At 41.6% G+C, this 20,910-nt stretch overlaps 1 protein-coding gene across 3 annotated transcripts in view; it reads right to left on the bottom strand.

Moving 5' to 3' along the window:
- Positions 1–3,026: 3,026 nt before the first annotated feature.
- The window catches only part of LOC113640227 (collagen alpha-1(XXVI) chain), a 40,259-nt gene continuing 22,375 nt past the window's right edge, over positions 3,027–20,910 (bottom strand). For 2 of the 3 annotated variants that reach the window (XM_047806735.1, XM_027142620.2), the window contains exons 6-14: positions 19,148–19,228; positions 17,301–17,426; positions 8,625–8,663; positions 7,828–7,880; positions 7,448–7,510; positions 5,763–5,798; positions 5,617–5,670; positions 5,313–5,397; positions 3,027–4,572 (exon numbers count right to left, since the gene is read on the bottom strand). In XM_047806735.1, the coding sequence (XP_047662691.1) occupies positions 4,436–4,572; positions 5,313–5,397; positions 5,617–5,670; positions 5,763–5,798; positions 7,448–7,510; positions 7,828–7,880; positions 8,625–8,663; positions 17,301–17,426; positions 19,148–19,228 (674 nt within the window). In that variant the 3' untranslated portion in view covers positions 3,027–4,435. The remainder of the gene's footprint in view (positions 4,573–5,312; positions 5,398–5,616; positions 5,671–5,762; positions 5,799–7,447; positions 7,511–7,827; positions 7,881–8,624; positions 8,664–17,300; positions 17,427–19,147; positions 19,229–20,910) is intronic. The other variant, XM_047806734.1, reaches the window with a different exon arrangement.

The raw sequence follows: 20,910 nt of genomic DNA, 5'->3' as shown, positions 1-20,910 counted from the left end.
CACAGACGGATATCAGTGGTTATGTATAAATGTGTATATATAGGCTTGGTCGAATTATTGCTAGGGACAATTGAGTGTTCCCTGGATATTGGTAGGGACATGTCCCTACCGTCCCTACCCAAATCGACGCCCTTGTCTGGGGTGAAATATCCTTTGAAACCCTAAGTGTATGTATTTTAAATAGTAAACGTATTGAAGACATAATGTAACATGACAAGGTGGCACAACTAGTAAGGTTGCTGCCTCTTAGCCTCAGGGGAACTGGTTCAATTTTGAGCTTGGGTTACTGCTGTCTGGAGTTGCATGTTCATGTTCTCACCGTGTCCCAGGAGTTCGGTTTCCTCCCAATCATGAAAGTAGGTGGATCGTGTGCTTGGTACAACAATCCAATAATACCTCTTGATCTCTTACCACTGCTTTCCGCTGGACCAAAAACACTGCTCAGGGGTCACAAGACTGTGTCAGGTATCAGGAAGGGAAATAAAGGGGCCACAGTCTCGCTAATTACACATAAATTCTCTATTCACCTCTTTTATGCAAAGCAACCTACAACTGAGACAGGATACACATGACAAGAGTTGAAGGTTAAGGGTCTTGCTCAAAGGCCCGGTTGTTGATGCAGGGATATGATCTTGTGACCTTCCAGTTGGAAACCCAATGCCTAAACCCCTAACAGAAAGACATCTCAGAATGCACCATATATCTGACATTGTCCCAAATGCCCCTTTTCCACCGAGGCAGTTCGAGTGCAGGTTCGGAGCCTAATTTAGAACCAGTTCTTTCTGTTTCGACCGCCAAAGCACCGGCTCCGAACCAGGAAAAGTGGTTCTTAAGTAGCACCAAAACGTCGCTGGTCTAGACTTAAGAACCGCTTGTGTCAGGAGCTGTGGGCGGGGCTACTGTTAGCGCATTTGATAATGTACCTTAAGTATACTAATGTTTAATACACTTTTACTTTACCGCGATATGATACATTATCAGCACACATGATAGTAGGTAGCTACATGCTAAGGCTAAATTTTTTTCTGTGTTAGCGATAAAATAACGTTATGTACTTTATCGATTACAACCTCCGTTTATACAGATTACACGGAGCCGCACGTACACGTTTTATTCACCGCGTTTGGATGCCGATGTAGGTTCGCAAAGCCATGAGCATTAACAGTGAAGCAACATCCGCCATTGTTGTTGTGTTTGTGTTTGCTGCTGATGCGCTAACGTCGCTGGGACACGTGACACGTATACAGTGACGTCACACTCGGCGCTGTGATGGCTCTCTAGCCGGTGGAAAGGCAAACCGGTTCTTAGAAGGTTCGCAAGTGGAACCAACTTTGAACCAGCACCAACACTAGCTCTGAACCAGCACCCGGTTCTTTCTGGTGGAAAAGAGGCAAAAGAGGCTACTAGAGCTGAAGCCGATCTCATATGCCAACCTTGTCAGGGTGAAAGCTGGACTCTGGAGGACCAGGATAAGGTTGTTTCATGATTTTAATCCAGGCTCTTTTTGTCCTTCTTGCCGATGGTAAGATCAGAACTTGGCACAAACATTATGAGTCCATTGAAATTTCTATTTGGTGATGTGGTGATGTTTTCTTTGAATGCATGATGAACAGGGTATGGCTGGCATAGCCCATCTGACACTTTGGACACTTTAGAATGCCTGGTATGTCAAGGCATGTAGCATTTCATTTTCACAATAGCTTAAAGAAAGCTTTCTTTGTTTTGGTGGCTTCTGGAATCTTTTGTATTATACTAAACAGAATAATGACACAGCAAGACTATGAAAGACATACGATTGACTTCACACTTCCCATTAACCAAAATTCCTGCACACCAAATGTGGAAAAACCCTTTCCCAGCAGAACTCATGTTGTCCTGGGCCTGGACTTGGACTTCAATGACATTTTGTGTAGGCCTATATGATCAAATCATGTTGGTCAAAAACACGTTTTTTTTGTCTCAAGTTCTGGCATTATGCACAGCAGACCTGATTTATGTTAGCTTTTCATCCACCTATCCATTTTGTGAAACTTTTATCATACACAGGGTCATGGGGAGCCTGGATGCACAAGGCATGAGACACCTTGTGCAGGGTGCCACTCCATTACACACACTTACAGTACACACTTGTTCTCATACGATGAACAAGACATGGGGATCAGCCTACCAACCATTTTAGGACGGTCGAGGAAACCAGTGAATCTGGAGGAAACCTGTACAGGGAAGAGTTGGGAATCAAACCCCCAACACTGCAAGGGTGAGTCAAACAAATAACAAATAAACCACCGTGTAAATGCTTTCCCCTCACATTGAGATATTCATTCATTCATTCATTCATTTTCTACCACTTATCCGAACTTCTCGGGTCACGGGGAGCCTGTGCCTATCTCAGGCGTCATCAAGCATCGAGGCAGGATACACCCTGGACGGAGTGGCAACCCATCGCAGGGCACACACACACTCACATTCACTCACACACTCACACACACACTACGGACAATTTTCCAAAGATGCCTATCAACCTACCATGCATGTCTTTGGACCGGAGGAGGAAACCGGAGTACCCGGAGGAAACCCCCGAGGCACGGGGAGAACATGCAAACTCCACACACACAAAGCGGAGGCGGGAATCGAACCCCCAGCCCTGGAGGTGTGAGGCAGACGTGCTAACCACTAAGCCACCATGCCCCCACATTGGGATATTGTGACTGTGAATCTAAACAATTCTTTAGCCTGGAGCATAGCTGACCCTGCTGTCTCGGTGGGTGAGATAGATCTCTCTCTCCTCTATTAATCACAGTGACTCTAGCCGATACAGAATAGAGGTAGCGACAGTGCTCTAAGCAGATTCAATTACCATATGAGTATATGTTGGAAGAGTGGTATGTTTTCTTTACCTCCCAGATTAGTAGCTGCTATACCATGTAGCACCACTAGCTAGGGGTCGGGGAGTGGAAGAAAGTGGGGTAAAAAAATAAGTGCAACATAGATCAAAGAGAAATCAACAACATACTCGAAATCCAAAAGAAGTTTTCAGTTTTTTTTTTATTAAATGACATTACATTTTTTTGGGTGCACCGATTTTCGCAAACAACCTTCGAATCGTTTTTTATAACGCCGTGTCAGTGCCATATCAACCTGACACGAGAGTGCAAAAATAGTAAATATCGTCTGAATACAAGGCAGAATATACTAACAGCCATGACACCATACAGTCTCCAGTACAGTACAAAGTCAAACTAATTCACGTCATGTTTTGTTGTTCGATATTTTTCACACTGCTGTATATCAACAAACCATTAACAAACCAAATATCTGATTTGACCGAACCAGCAGTGTACCACCGCTGATCAGCTGCTGATGTAAGAAAGAGGTCACCTTAGGGTAAAATCTTACAGGCTACAGAGAAAGTAAACCAACGATTAAAAATACATAACATCTAAGCTAAAATGACAGTAATCGTTAAATAAATGATTGGAAATAAGGTCCTAATGCACAGAAGTCAATATACACTATAATCTTGTCTCACTGTTAATGGAGCATAAATGAGTGAGACGAATGTTATCTGGGAAACCGGCTTTCGAAAAACAAATGGCTTATAAATAGGGCGATCCCATTACAGCAGAGCACCGAGTCACAGAAACATGTTTCGTTATCTTAGAGTAAGTACCCTATTAATTTCCCTTCTACAGAGCCAGCTGTACTCTCAGTAAACATACTCGGGAGAAAAGATGGTCTGCAAATTGCGAGAGAAGAAAAGCTGCAGTCCAACTGATATGTTTGTTATACTTACTCGCACAGTAGGGTGAGACAAATAATACAGAAAAGAAGCACAGAGAAAGCCAAGACTACGGGGAATCAAAGCCATGCTTGCAATTTAGCTGACAGAAAACATCCTACAAAATCCGAACAAGCTGTTTTCAGAACTGCCGGACCAAAACAATAGGTGGCTGGGGTGTTTGTTTGCTTTTTGAGCCTGATCCAGATGTTTCTTATTTGGAGCTGCCTCTCAGGCAGGAGCCTCATTTGTTCCTACCTGACTCACTACGGCCTTAACGAGCTCGAGAACTGAGAACGAGCCTGAAAGACGCTGACGAGCCATCACCAGGTGTAGTGCGGACCTGTCTACGAGTGTGTGTTTACCGGGTACGAGTAAGAAACGACTGGAGTGCAGAGACTGTAAGATGAAATGTTGCACATAGTCCGTAAAGTAGAAAAATCTGAAATCACAAAGAGTACACAAACACACACATACGTACGTAGGTACATACACACAAATAGAGACACACAAAAATATAAAACCACTTTCAATGTCGAGCGACACCGACTTCTTATGAATGATGAAATGTCCTTAATAGTTCTGTTTGCTCAGGCTTTCGAAAGATCATTATTAACAGTAATGAATAACAGCTAGACAAATTCACTAGTGTAAATGTCAAACACTCCGTCTCTTTTGTTGGCCAGCGGAGAGAGAGCGGAAGCGCACCGATTCGGCCCGTTTGATCTTCCCTGCCGGTAGACCGAGAGCATCTGACAGGCCGTCTAGTCCGGAGCCAGCCTCTGCTGGGTTCTCTACAGGCAGAAAAACACACATGTATGCACATTAAAACAGTGGTGTCCAACCCTGGTCCTGAAGGTCTGAAGACCAGCATTATTCTCTCATTCATTCATTCATTCATTTTCTACCGCTTATCCTAACTATCTCGGGTCACAGAGAGCCTGTGCCTATCTCAGGCGTCATCGGGCATCGAGGCAGGATACACCCTGGACGGAGTGCCAACCCATTGCAGGGCACACACACAGTCTCATTCACTCACACACTACGGACAATTTTCCAGAGATGCCAACCAACCTACCATGCATGTCTTTGGACCGGTGGAGGAAACCGGAGTACCCGCAGGAAACCCCCGAGGCACGGGGAGAACTCCACACACACAAGGCGGAGGCGGGAATCGAACCCCCAACCCCGGAGGTGTGAGGCGAACGTGCTAACCACTAAGCCACCGTGCCTCCCCTAGCATTCTTCTTCTTCTTGAAAATTAAAAGAATCGCTACTTTATTAAACATCCGAAATGGTTTGTTGATTCTGCACTCGTTCATTTTAAGAGTGTACGCTAGATGACATACACTTCCCGTGAAGGAAAGCCGAAGGGAGTGTATTATAGAACAGAAGGCAGATCTCACTAATCATTCTTGCACGAGGCAAAAAAAACCCCCTATTCTCTAAGAATCTCAGACCCATTATGAGACCAAACTGATGGACACTTGATAAATGGCTGCAGGAGCATGAATAAGTAAAACATTCCCATTACCGTGGATGCCAATCATGTGCTCCAGAATGAGCACTCGTTCCGCCAGAATCTTCAGAGCTTCTCTCAGCTGCTGAACTCCTTCACCCTGCAATCACATCATACCCAGTCAGGTTAAATTCGATCTAATGTGACGTACAATTTTTTGAGAAGCTGAAAATCTGTCTTCAGTTCTATGAATAAAAGTAACCTTAAGGTAGAAAAACTAGCATAGAAACAGTCGTTATACAACGCTAACTGCCAAACATTAATTTCAGTCATTCCTTCAGACTCGGCTCAGACGTATAGTAGTGTTAAAGCGGCTCACGTCGGCCAGGCTCTCCCCTGGATCGCCTTTCTGCCCCTTGGCACCCACTGGGCCCTGTGAAGGCAACAATTACATTAAAGTCATGGCAAAAACGATCGTATTCTTAGTAGCCAAAAATGTGTATGCTGAGGTTGAGATCCACTTACAGCCAAGCCTTGCTCCCCAATTAATCCTGGAGGTCCCTGGATAAAAAATATTTACAAATTACTGTACGAAATTCACACTTTTGCACTCATGTATCTATGAGTGGATAGATATGGGCTTTTAGCGTCGGGGGTCACCACAGCGAATTATCAGTTTCCGTCTAACTCTATCCTGGGCATCCTCTACACTCGCACCAATTACCTTCATCTTCAGATTGTCCTTCCTCTTGACCTCTTACCTGCAGCTCCATATCCAACATCCTCTTACCAACATAACCATCTCCCTCCTTTGTACATGTCCAAACCATCTCAATCTAGTCTCTCTGACCTTGTCCCCAAAACAGCCAACCTGATTCGGTCCCTCTGATGTCCTCGTTCCTAATCCTGTCCATCCTCGTCACTCCTAAAGAGAACTCCAACATCCTCATCTCTGCTACCTCAATCTCTGCCTCATGTCTTTTCCTCACGGCTACAGTCTCTAACACATACGGCAGAGCTGCTCTCACTACTTTCTTTTACACTCCTGACACATTTCTCCACCCAATCCATCCCACCTGCACCAGCCCCTTGACCTCTTTTCCACATGCCCCGTCACACTGCACGGTTGAACCCAAATACTTAAACTCCTGAACCTTCTTGTCCTCAGCCCCCTTTAACCTCACTGTTCTACTTCCCTCCCTCTCATACATACACATGTATTCTGTCTCACTACGACTGACATTTATTCCTATTCTTTCCAGAGCAGACCTCCACCTTTCCATCTGTCCCTCCACCTGCTCTCGACTCTCATTACAGATCGCAATGTCATCCACAAGCATCACTGTCTACTTCCACAGGCTGCGTCATTACACAGATTGTGTGAAAATAAAGAGCTGTTTGATTCGTCAAAAGGTTTGACCCAGAAATGTAGAACGGGGGCCACATATACATTACAGCACAGTGGAATTCTTTTCTCACATAACCCAACTGAGGAGGTTGGGGTCAGAGTGCAGGGGCAGCTATGAAACAGTGCCCCTGGAGCAGGGAGCGTTGAGGGCCTTGCTCAAGGGCCCAGCAGTGGCAGCTTGGCTGTGCTGGACCTTGAATCCTTCAATCAACAACCCAGAGCCTTAACCAGTTGAGCCACCACTGCCCCCCCAAATGGCACCCCGATAATGAAATGTAACAGCCCAGAATCGGCACTGGAAGAATATCAGATCAGATCGTTGATTAAACACAGAAATATAACCAACGTTGTTTTGAGAGCTCAGTTTCAAAATGATCATTAATCTTGAAAAAGTGAGAAGTAGCTTACACTTTATAATGTCAGATCCTCAGTGGTGTGTAAATTTGTGTTGAAATGAATGGAGAGGGTTAAGCAGCAGTGGCTCAAGGCTAGGCATCGCTAACTATAGTGTCAACAGGTTTCAGAAAAGTTTATTGTCATGCACAGTACATGAAGAGCGCTTTATGTGAAAGCAACTAAAAAGCTGATCAAATCAATAGAAATTAGGCTTATATCAGTCAAATAGAGTCATTTTTTAATGGTTGGTGACACAAAACCACTCATTAGCACATCGGGGCTGTTGTGAACGACGATTTTTACGTTCCTGAGGATGAGCTACGAGTGCGTATAAGAGGAACATGACAGCACCTGAGCAATCATGAGATGATTCGAGATTCAGTAACGTAGTAGAATGAGACCTCACCCTTTCACCTCGGTCTCCTTTAAATCCTGGTAATCCAGCTTTGCCTGGCAGACCCTTCTGTGCCTAAACACACACACACACACACACACACACACACACACACACACGACCTTTGCTTCTTTAGTTGATGTATCTAGGAAGTCGATGTTATCATGTTTCATACATCATATTATATATATATATATATATATATATATATATATATATATATATATATATATATATATATATATATATATATATACATATGTATATATATATATATATATATATATATATATGCAAACATTTTTTATGAATCTGCATTCTTCTTCTTCTTTTTATTATTATTAATATTGTATTTTATTATTTTATTATTTTTGCTGTGACCATGTACCTACATCTTGTCCAGGTAAACCTGGAAGGCCAGGAGCTCCAGCAGGACCTGGGGGGCCTAATAAAAACAGCATAAATAAGTGTGAATGTTATAATACTAGAATCTGATTATGCACTTTTTTTTCTAATTAAAGCAGAACACGTAAAGAAAAAAAATTAACACCTTCCATAGAAATCTTTACAATTAACCTTCACTGCTTGGTGCTTTTATTTTAATTTTAATCTCGTTCAATGACAATTTGGTCTATTCCTAAATGACCTACAATGCAGTTTGACCACTTACTACTAGTGTTGATGTGGGATTTTGCCCTCGTTTCATCTCCGACTTAAGAGAACGATGAGGCCATGCTTTATTCTGGTTTTGTGTAATCGAGCTCCATAAACCGTGTCCTATAGTTGTCCTAACTCTGAGTCTAACGTGTTTATTAATTAATATTTATTAATATTAAATTTCTCGTTAATAGGATATAGAAGGTTGCTAAAAAAATGGCTAGTGAGAAAAGTAAGCACTTATGTTTTTAGGGACTAAGAGCAAAATCTAACGCTTATGTTTATTCCTCAAGTTTGAGAGTTTGTCCTGCTATGACCTCAGAGCGTTACACAACTGCTAACAACCGCTAATTTCTCATGCTAATAAGAAAACCAACAAATTAGCACCAGAATGAAATCATTTTGTGTTTCAGAGTGGAGTTTGGCTGTTGAAGAGAAAATACTGCAGTATAAAAAGTGTGTGTGTGTGTGTGTGTGTGTGTGTGTGTGTGTGTGTGTGTGTGTGTGTGTGTGTGTATGTATTATGACATACCGGAAGGACCGGGTGGGCCTGGAGGTCCTATACGACCTGCTTATAACAACACAGAGACAGTAAGCATTAATGCTGTGTGTGAGCTCCAGTGAGACTCAGACTCATTTTCCACAGATCTTTACCTGTAATATTGAGTGAAAGAAATTCAACCGTAATGTTCTTTTGTACAGCAGGTGGGTGTGCTGTTCATTTTTGCTCCAATAACATGACAAAAGCCTGAATTTAGGAGCAGGAAACAGATGAAATGAGAAACCCTTTGTGCTGGTGCTCTCAACACTTCCTCCCAGACATAATGAATGAGTGATTGCATATATATATATATATGTGTGTGTGTGTGTGTGTGTGTGTGTGTGTGTGTGTGTTTGGGGAAGCAGCAGATGTGGAAGCATGTATTTATATCTTGGTGGGGAAAGATAATTATATCTGAGAGTTTGAGAGTTTTGCATATGTTGGGGACATTTGGCTGGTCCTCCTGAGGCTGCTTTGACAAAATCAAGGTTACCGAGGTTAATGTTAGGGTCAAAAAGCTATCTTAAATTAATTCAATGAAAGGTCTATAAAAGGATACTAAGACAAAAATGTGTGTGGTAGGGGTGTAGGTGTGTGTATATGTGTGTGGGGGGGGTATGTGTTTATTGATGGGGTTAGATTGATAGGGCATGTACATATTGGTGAGGAAGAAGAGCTACATTTGTGGGGACATTTGGTTGGTTAATGTCAAAGTTGGGTTAGGATAGTTTACTTAAGAATTATGTCAAAGAAAGGTCCTCATAAGGATACTAGGACAAAAACGTGTGTGTGTGTGTGTGTGTGTGTGTGTGTGTGTGTGTGTGTGTGTGTTGAACCATTAAGAGTCAGCGACAGTCATTACTGGATATCTAGTCATTGATTGAGATCCAATAACCTGCCAAGGAATTCGTTCCAAAGCACACGAGACAAAGTCACGTCCTTTCAGTCCTGGAACACCATTTGCTCTGGTCTCATAGGGACACAAAAAAGGGACAGCTGTCCTACACACGCTCGCTCTCCGTACTTTTGCGATGAGGTTTGGATGGAATCGGGCCCACAAGCTCAACACGGCTGTCAGCGAGTGGCAGTCACATGAGCGAGTAAGAAGGGGAGATGAATGATGTTACACAGTGGAGGTGAAATGTGTGGGCTACATTTAGAGCCTTAAAAAGTGCTAAGCGCTCGAAAGTATTCTTGATTTGTACAGTCTGGCTGTGATTATTGACAAAATTAATTATCCTCCATCTCGGGCTTGTAACATATCCAAGCGAGACGGCTGGTGGTCGGATGTAAAGTCCTTTTCTTTCTGGAAAAAATCCTGACCATAATCCAGATACTTTCGTCTTTTTTTTTCTTCTTTAATTCAGCGCTATTTTCAGCATATTCACTAATAATAAATGATTCAAAATACACTTCATACGCTATAAACAGAAGAGCTTAAGGAGAAGACAGTCCTGCTATAACGAGCGGTGACTGAAAGCCGCATGCATGTGCGTATACTCAAAAGATATTAAGGCTAATTCGAGAAATCGTCATCAAAGTCCGTCGCTAAGATAAGGATAAATCTATGATCGTGTACAGACGGCACAGGCACACGTCATGTGACACGTGACACATGGACTGGAATTTCTGAGGTAAAAATACGTTAAGACTTCAGGTCCTCCTTAGATGTTTGTTTGTACCAATTTCTTGGTAGTAATTATTGCCCCTTTTCCACCGAGGCAGTTCGAGTGCTGGTTCGGAGCCTAATTTAGAACCAGTTCTTTCTGTTTCGACCGCCAAAGCACTGGCTCCGAACGAGGAAAAGTGGTTCTTAAGTAGCACCAAAAAGTCGCTGGTCTAGACTTAAGAACCGCTTGCATCAGGAGCTGTGGGCGGGGCTACTGTTAGCGCATTTGATAATGTACCTTAAGTATACTAATGTTTAATACACTTTTACTTTACCGCGATATGATACATTATCAGCACACATGATAGTAGGTAGCTACATGCTAAGGCTTATTTTTTTCTGTGTTAGCGATAAAAAAACGTTATGTACTTTATCGATTACAACCTCCGTTTATACAGATTACACGAAGCCGCAAGTACACGTTTTATTCGACGCGTTTGGATGACGATGTAGGTTCACAAAGCCATGAGCATTAACAGTGAAGCGACATCCTCCATTGTTGCTGTGTATGTGTTTGCCGCTGCTGCGCTAACGTCGCTGGGACACGTGACACGTATACAGTGATGTCACACTCGGTGCTGTGACGGCTCTCTAGCCGGTGGAAAGGCAAACCGGTTCTTAGAAGGTTCGCCAGTGGAACCAACTATGAAACAGCTCCAGCATTAGCTCGGAACCAGCACCTGGTTCTTTCCGGTGGAAAAGAGGCATTTGTCAACATTTTGTTTTCCTATTTAAGCTTAGACAAAAATTTATCAAGAGTAACTCCTCCTAGGGCTTTTGAGCCACATAAACCAAATTCGGATATACAGAGTTATAGACGCTGGTCTGAAGTTTGTTTCTGTTACTTTTCTAAGCGATCCGAGTTCCGGTACTTCCGGTCCCGGGTCTGAAAGTGGCCTTTTTTCCCATAGACTCCCATTATAAATTTTGGAGGTTTATAACTCGACAAGCTTTTGAACTATTTACACCAAATTCAACCAGCTCCTTTAGGGTGATACTCTGAACCAAGGTTTAAATCGGTGTACCGACTGGCCTTTCGGTTGTGCCGCAGCCCCGCCCCCAAAATATGCAAAATCAAAAAACTTTTTACAACATGGACATGTGACCTATCAAAACACTCAGAACAATGAGGGGAACCTCCTCACAGGTATTCGGATGACATCACATCACATGCTCGTCTCCACTTACCTCCAAATGTTTTGGCACCCTAGCTTTCTGTCTACTTGTTTTCAAAAATAACACTGACCCTTATGTCCACTCACCTCCAAAAAGCACCGGCCTTTGTGAATACTTGCACCGTCAAAGCCAACATCAAAGTTCGTCGCGACGGACTTTACAAATCTAGTTACGTTGTTGTGTTTGTTCAGGTGGTTTTAGACGAAAACAAAAAAAGGATGAAGGTTGAAACCGTCAGTATAGTGTGCATAACTATCTCTTAAATGCGTTTAACTTGTAACTATATTTCCGACAGACAGCAAAAGACACGACAGGATGTAAATACACAAATTAATCAAAGGCTGTATGGAAAACAGAAAACAGCACAATCGGGAAATCAGAAGGAGGCAAATCAAAACAAAAGCACATGAGGTATAAAGTTTTTCTAACTGAAAGTAAAATGGTGAGCTTTTTTTTTTTTTTTTACTATATTCAAATAATCAAATGACGACAAAAAAAGCGAATCGCTTTCCTTTAATCGTATGCCACAAAGTGCTTTATTTTGCTTGTACCACACTAATTTGCCAATGCTAACATCTGTATGGATTAAACAATAACATAGCATGCATTTTATTTGTTTCTAGTAACAGCATTTATTTGAGTTGATGTAATTGGGGTAATTTAAAATAAAAAATCTCCACAGAATGTCATGGAGTGTTCTTGATTAAATTTAAGTTAATCCTTGAGATTCTGGTTGTGAAAGGATTCTGAGATAAGTTCTTGCCCTGCCGGTCTCACTATTCTCTTTGTTGTGAAGTTAATGAGAGGAAAAAAAAAAAACAGAGGTTGTCTGGTTACGATTAAACCGCAAAGCAGATCGGCCTCGGTCCTGAAATCTTTCCCATGTCAGAAATCTTATTCAGTCATCTTTACCTAACGTCAGAGCTGCTGTTAATCGACCGCACGTGATCAGTCAGATTTGAGAATTGAAAAGCCCTGTGTAATAAGACCCAGGTGAGAGACAGGTGAGAAAACCTAGACTAAACACGAACCACACAAGACACGAAGATTCTGTTTTCAGTTAGCTTGGTGTCTAGTGAACCGTGTAGTCATCATCTATTTATACGTACGATATAATGAGTCCCCAGACCGTTGATGGCATGCATTGCACTATGTGTGAAAGAGGCCAGAAAGTCTACATTCAGTCGCATTCACACCCCCTTCACTGTGCCTCCAGAGACTCAGCAGGAGGTTTCTGCTCTTCTTGTCGAACGTCTGAGTCTCAGCACCGAGTCCTGCCTCCAGCCTCAGGGGAACCCAGCCGCCACAACCCTCTTCCTCCAACTTCGAAAACATGCAAAGCTACTCGAGGAGGTTGGCCTGCTTGGCAGCGTCCCTCTGGAACCAATTTCTGGAGCTCCGACCGTCTTGAAGGGGGGCAGGATTGAGGGAGGGGGGGCGGAACGTCTCGCCCTTGCCTTTTTACACGCCGCTGCTCTTTGGCACTGAGCTTCCAAAAGCAGACGGCTGCGCTGACAGCTTACAAATTAGAGCTGATTTGTGCTCAAGCCAGAGGCCTAATCAAAAACAGCTCGGCTCGGCCGGACTTACAGCAGGACTCTGCTGTCCCCTGCTGGAACCTCAAGAAAGTGTTAGGGGAAATTTATTTGTGGCTTTCTGAACGTGTTCGAGAAGAAAGAAGAAGAGCCACAGTTGGGTAAAGTCCCAAAGGTCAGAGCATCTGAACCTGTGTTCAGACCTTTGGGACTTTACCCAACTGTGGCACTTTGGCAGTTCTTACTTTATTGCCTTGGGACCTGACTTGCCAATCATGCCATAATTAGACAGAACTTTGTTCAAGCTACATCAAATCTATTAAGGTTGGAAACTGAAAAAAAAAATACATTGGTTAAGAAATCTGTTTATTTATATTTTACATTAAAAAAATACTATAAAAATGATGCCAGTATTTGATTTATATTTTGTTGATAACCCTCTATTTTAAAAGTCCACCAATAGCGTTAGGGAAAATTTGTGCAGGTTTTTTTTTTTTAAAGGAAATAAGCTAGTAAATATTTATCTGAGCATCCTGAAAATTCTGTCACATTTGTAATGTTTTAAAGTTGTTGTTTTTTTCAGCAAAACCCAGAAGCCTTCATTATGTTTTTCTTTGGTCTGCGAAGCGGTCTGTTACATAACAAGTCGCTTTCGTTATTTATTTCCGTAACATATAAACAAATTTGATTTGTTAGCAAATAAAGAAATTCAGAAAACGTACGTCGGTTTTATGTCTATGTTTTCTAAAGGAAAAAAGGGCTTTGTGTTGTTATTATCTTTGTTTAGAAATGTGCCAGATGTAAGATTTGGATTTTTTTTTTCTAGTTTGAAATAAAATAAATAAATAAATAAATAAATAAAAAACGAGTGTTCGATACGAATCTTTAAAATTCTAATTAAACTTTACCAAAAAAATTTACAGATTTTATGTAAGATAGTACAAAAGGTGACGCATGTGGTGATGCATGCAAGATCCCCAGGCAAAAGTAGATGCTCTCAGAGTTGTCAGACTTAGCATTTATCTAATCAAGTAAGAAACATGGAGTTAAAATGGAAGATATGACCCATAATGAAGCAGATAGATCTCAAATGTTTCAGATTCTACTGAAGTCTTCTTTTGAAGTAGCTTACTTCTAATTAAGCAGCTAATTTCCAGTTTTCAGCTGCTAATGATTGCAAGTAAGCTAATGTTAGCATTTAAAGATTTAACATCATAGTACAACATAAAATCCTTCTCTGAAAGCATCCACTTTTCCCTGGGAATCCTGGATGCTTCACCTCTTCCCTAATCCACATTCATTCATTCATTCATTTTCTACCGCTTAACCGAACTTCTCGGGTCACGGGGAGCCTGTGCCTATCTCAGGCGTCATCGGGCATCGAGGCAGGATACACCCTGGACGGAGTGCCAACCCATCGCAGGGCACACACACACTCTCATTCACTCACACACTTACACACTACCGACAATTTTTCAGAGATGCCAATCAACCTACCATGCATGTCTTTGGACCGGGGGAGGCATGTGGAGAACATGCAAACTCCACACACACAAGGCAGAGGTGGGAATCGAACCCCCAACCCTTAAGGTGTGACGCAAATGTGCTAACCACTAAGCCACCATGTCCCCCCAATCCACATGCAAATTATATTTTTACATTTAGATTTTAATATTTGTGAGAGATGTTCCTCAGAATGATATTATTATTGATATTATTGATATCTACATTCTTTCTTCCAAGCTCCATTCAAACTACCGTTTCTTTTCCGTCTGGTTTTCTAAGCACAGTTTGAATTAAATTCACTGGATTCAAATTCCACCTTAAATAAAGAAGGATTACAAAATCTCACAGAAAATTGTTCTTTGCATGCTATGAATAAATTAGATCTTATGGCCAGAGTGAGGTCTGGATGCCGTCTGTACACATAACACTAATTACGAAGCGAACAATTACGAAGCTGCTCTAGGGGTCGACGTGGCCGGTGCTTTTCCAAATAAAAAACAAAGGAAACTAAGGTCAGAATAATAGCTGGTGATGTAAGGAAATTACAGTCAAATGTAGGAAACAGATGAGTGGAAAAATAACACCTGGAAACTCAAAATCTCTCGAAGATACGATGACGTCAACGGAGCCTATTATTGAGAAAAAAAACAATATGTAATCAATAAATCCCGAGTTCAGATCGAAAAAAAAAAAGAACTAAAATCCATTCGACCTTCGAAAGACTCTCCGACATTAAAACTTATCATAGCTTATCGAGGCTGAAACGGTTCTGACCTCCGACCCGTATTGGTAAAAAAGCCACAATTTCCTTTTTTACGCATGCCGGAAAATCTGCTCTTGGTGCGATGGAGAGAAGATTACGCTTTGAGACGATTTACCATTGCAGAAAGGTATGCTGTTGAATATGGAAATTTTAATCACGAGCCATGGTTCAGAGTCATGAAGCACATGTAGCTCAAAACAATGCGGTTGCTCTTGGCGATCGTTTCGCACAAGGTAAATTATGTGAAACGATCCGTGAGAACATCTGTAAGAAATTGGGTGTGCATTTATGATTCGGTTATATGAAGGCAAGAAACCTGTCTCGGAGTGCTCCTACTGTGGGAGGGAACTCGTTTACTGGAAACTGGGGATGATTCCGAAAAAAAAAAACAAAGAACATTTTCGATGATTTTACTTATAGATTCAAATGAGGATGGAACGCAGATGTGTCATGCGTATCCTTATTTATCTAGTGCTCCAGATATCCACCTCTAAAGTCGGCACGACGATTAAAAAAATCCCAGATGTAGAAATGGCAGAAGTTTGAGTATGGAGTGAGAATTCGAGCTCAGTTCCTCAAACACAGCTCCATCACTCGAGTTCATAATTGGTCTCAGACAAAGATGTGTGGTAGTTACTAAGGATGAAGAAATGAATGGATGCATCCAGAGATTCTTCGTTTTCGTTCAAAGAAAGAAAATCCTCTAGCTTGATGCATGATGTCATGATACAGAACTCCTGGAGCAGAGAAAATTAAGGGCGTTTCTCAAGGGACCAAAAGTGGCACCTTGGCACCAGAGGTCTTCTCGCGTCTAAAGAAAGAAACCCGACCCGAAGTGATCCGAATCACTTTTTACCCGAACCCGACGTGCATAATTTTTATTTTTTTTAAGAAAAGACCCGACCCGAGACAAACCCGGAAAAATTAGACCCGAGTCCGACCCGACGGCAATTTTTTTTTAACCCGACTGGACCCGAATGTTGCATAACTCTACACTAAAGTAACTGCTATAGAGTGAATTCTAAATTGATTGACAGGTCTGTTTCGACGAAAATTAGCTTACCGCCAGCCACACGTCACCAGCCACATGTCGCAAGCGGTCTTGGCAAACAGAGGAGAGGTTGGAAAAGGACTCGAGTCGATGCACACACACGAGATGCAGTAGTTCGGGTCTTCTCGGGTCCGTTCAGTAAAAACACATTCATTAAATTACCCGAGACCCGATGTCGCTATTATTATACCAGACCCTTGTCCGAGGCACACGTGAAACTTTTAGACCCGAACCCGCTCGGGTCTCGGGTCGGACCCCGGGTATTCGGATCTAAGTGGACCCGTGAAGACCTCTGCTTGGCACTACTCAGGCTCGGAGTCTTAACCACTGATCCACCAGCTAAACTCATCAGAGTAGCTCAGACTATATCGGTGAAACAATTCATTTGCATTTACAGCATTTGACTCATTGCATTGAAGTTGCTGGTATGGAACTCAAATGAGTCAAGGGAATCAAATGAGTAATGGATTCGATTCATAGTTTTAAGAATTTTTTTTTTTTTTTTTTTGCAAACACACCGTGGCTTATATGGTCATCAATATTGTTTCAGACACTTCAGCAGAAATGATGACTAAAAGGGCTGAGCGCTTGGCTGCACGCGTACATTTATTCTCGACCGTATGTTAATTAACCATCTGTGTAAACATGCAGCTTATTTTTAGACAACTCTTAGGTCAAACGATATCTACGGGTCAGTGCTGGTCCCACTTTGACATTTACCAGTGACAAGACTTTAAAATAAACATTTTAACATACAGAAACTCTTGTTAAAACACTGTAAAAACATACTGTATGTGACACGGACACTGGAACTTAACATTGTAGTAAAAAGTGACACCTGTCATTAGCATCCTAGTAGCTTTAGTGCTACAGTATGATTGACTATCATCTGGATTACTGAAAATTACTTCACACACTCACACACAGACACACACACCCTAAACAGTTTGAGAGTGTTTCCACTCACCCGTTTCATCTGTACCGAGACCCTGAAATACATCCCCTCGGAGAGGAATGGAGTTAGGAAGGCCAGGTTGTCCTGGAGGACCCGGAAGACCAATTTCACCTGGAAAGCCTCTTTCACCCTTTGGGCCTGTAAGCAAAAATGATCACCAGTGACTATTAACATTTAAGTATCTATACAGTAGCCTGTAGTCATGTATATCATGATGATGTGAATTCTTAAATCTGATTGGTCAAAACAGCGAAAACTAGTTGTGGCTGTAACTTAAAACGCACGTGAATACTGTATTAACGTTCGAATTCATTATTGTTTCTATACTTATGTCAATCTATGTTAATAATGAATATGTTGTTATTTAACAAACCTAGAATGGTTGAGATAGTGAAGTTTTGTGTATTTTTGTTTTGAGTCTCTAGTCTCAGCTCTACTTTCCCATAACAGCGCATGTAACACTACTATGAAGATCCTGCTCCCTCCTTGGTTGCGCTGCATTGTATATACAATATATAATGGCTCTGAGTTGTCTTGTATCCTCCCAGTATCTTGCAAATGTTTCCACCATAACTTTAAGCTTATAACAGTGACTCATTCATTGTTCCTTTTTTTTCCATGTAATAGCTCCTTGGATCTTGTTTTCCTCGTCTCCCTAACAATGATTCATGGTCTGTTAGTATTGACTAACGATTCTTGTTTTTCACCCTGATTATGCCTTTTATGGATTTTTTGGAAATACAATTTTCACAGTTAAAAATTCAACATTAAAGGTTGACTGTCCCTTAAAGACAGGGTCTCCAAATGTCGACATTTGAAATCACCAAAACAAACACGCCCCTAACCCAAATGGGTCCCACCCCTGTATCGATAGCTCCGCCCACACATACATACGTAACCCAGGCGAGTAACGGAAAGAAACGTGTCTTTATCATAGCTGAAGGGAAGAACAATACGATTGTAGATAAACAAACAAGCAAAAATGACACACAAGCATAATCATGTAAAGGACAAAGGCATATATTAGTTCTGTGTAACAAAGCAAAACCAACGTTACTCACCTATCGAGAAGGAAAAAAGCGCCTCGGCGTCTTAAGTAAAGTCGGCCACATATTCACAGGTCGAAGTTTCCCGAGTCGATAACTCCTGAGCTAAACGCTGTTACTACACAAAACGCGGTTGTAGCTGCCTCTCTACATTACTATGATAGAAAAGAGGTGTTATTTGTGTAGTAACAGCGTTTAGCTCAGGAGTTATTGACTCGGGAAACTCCAACCTGTGAATATGTGGCCAACTTCCTGCTCCTTCAGTTCTCTCCAGCGCTGGAAAGCTGATCCTATATTAACACGTCCTACTTCTTGTCCTTATCGTAAGTCTTTCTTCTCTTTCTTTCTTTGTTTTTATCCTCCATGTCGATGTTAAAACCGCTTTCTGCTAACGTCACACACGCGCACTGAACACTCTCTCTGCCCATATCGACAAGCCCCGCCCCTTTCTGCTCATTGGCTACACGTGTGTTTTGATTTTTGTTTTGATTTTTGTTTATTATCGGCCCGACTCCGTTTTCTGAAGCATTTCTCAAAAATCGGAGACCCCGCCTTTAAATTAAGCCACAAACCTTCCATCTAAGTCTAAAAAGATATTGTTTGAGTATATACAGTATCTACAAATGCTGCTTATATGTATAATTACTAATGTGAAGACTGGGTATATTTTGTATTTGAAGATATTGCTAGAAAGTCAAAACGTCAATGCTTCTGATGCTAAGTGTTGACAGAACATTGAGATTAAACATGTTAAAGAAACTTTATGTACAGCAAATTATACATTTATATCACAGAAAAGACAGCGACTCTGACCTGTGGGTCCTGGTCGGCCTGGAGCACCTGCCTCTCCTTTAGGTCCAGGGGGTCCTATTGGCCCTGGGGGGCCCCGTGTCCCTATATACAGTATATTTCATATTAACATTTCCATTAACTCTATTCATACATTTAAAGTTTATAAACATGTAAAAATCTATTTATCCTTCATTTCTATGGGGAAAAACAAAATACTTTTCAAAATAAAAGAGACAAATGGTTGTTGACCTGCACAAATTAGCACTCAGAACAATTACGTCCACAAGAAAAAAGGTTTCACATGTCTGAAAATGCTGGAACAGGATTTGAGCACACTGTCCCTCTGTACAGCGAGGAGGACGACGAAAGAGAAAACATTTGTGGTTGTCAAGTTTCAAATTTGATTTTATATTACTTAGAGAAAGTTAGGGTGCTTTCACACCTGCCTTGTTTAGTTCGATTGAATCGTACCAGAGTTCGATCGCTCATTTGGTGCGGTTCGTTTGGGCAGGTGAGAATGCAGCAATCGAACTCTGGTGCGCACCAAACAAGCGTACCGAGACCTCCTTGAAGAGATGGTCTCTGTACGCTTTCAAACGTACTCTGGTACGGTTCGTTTGTGGTGAGAACACGGTCAGAGATCGAATAGATCTAACTGCAAAAAGTATTGTGCATTTTGGACTAAACCAGCTGCCGTAGTGGGTTGTTGGCAATATTTTCGGAATATGAGCATGTCACAGTTTCACAAAAGTAATGCTCGCCGCCTCCTGAAGTGTCTTGCGATGCGTCTTCGCCATTTGCAGTGCATTAAAATGATATTTTCAAGCCGCATCCGCGCTTCATTCTGAAAATGAAGACTTTGTATAGAACGCTGTATACAAGCGATGTAGTAGATTACAACCACGAACATAATCGCGGCGCGCGGTCGTCTCTCCGTGGTGTACTGTATGCTGTATTTTCCTCTTTTTGTTTACTTCCGGAGTTTCGTTGAAATTTCCCGCACGTTTATTCTGACTGATCGAGAAGCAGTTTAGGAAATACGCTCAAAGACGTGTGGCCAATGAGTGATGTGGATGTTATCACATGACTGTATTTTGGTTCGTTTCAACTGGTGCGGATCAGAACGATCAGTGTGGTGTGAAAAGGAACCAAAACTGATAAAAAGCTACAATGGGTCATTTTTTGCTTTTGGTCCGGACCAAATGAACCGAACTATAGATGTGAAAGCACCCTAACTGTTCTTGAAAGTGTCCCCCATGATGAAGCACCTGAACTTCACCAAGCATCCTGAACAAATTTTGGTAAAAAAAAAAAAAAACAACAACAAAAAAAACAGCACTGCTTATGAGGAAACAACACCTGATGGCTTTGGTAAGATCAGGTGATAAGTACCAGGAAATTTCAGCCCAGATCTTGGTTGCATCTGCCGAGAGGTTATGGTTATAATTGGAGCTTTCAACAAGACATTGAACAGGATTTTTATACATATTTTACACATTAACAATCTCAGTCTCCAGATTTGAACCAGAACAGAACGGAAGAACTTTCAAACATTCTGCATGGAGTAAAGAAACAAGATTATTCTAGAAATCTATCTCAGCTTCTTGGACAATACAGATAGAACTAAATATTAATAGTAAGGGTTTTAAAACATGCATCTACTATTGAATAATATGCATAATAATCTTAATTAGTGAATTAAATGAATAATCATTATTTAAAAGAACATACAGGTTGTTAGCTTCAGGAAAAGCTTCTTTCTGGAACTAAATATATATATATAT

The sequence above is a fragment of the Tachysurus fulvidraco genome, chromosome 22, assembly GCF_022655615.1.
Source record: "Tachysurus fulvidraco isolate hzauxx_2018 chromosome 22, HZAU_PFXX_2.0, whole genome shotgun sequence".
Lineage (NCBI taxonomy): Eukaryota > Metazoa > Chordata > Actinopteri > Siluriformes > Bagridae > Tachysurus > Tachysurus fulvidraco.
This window is presented reverse-complemented; position numbering and strand designations above follow the sequence as displayed.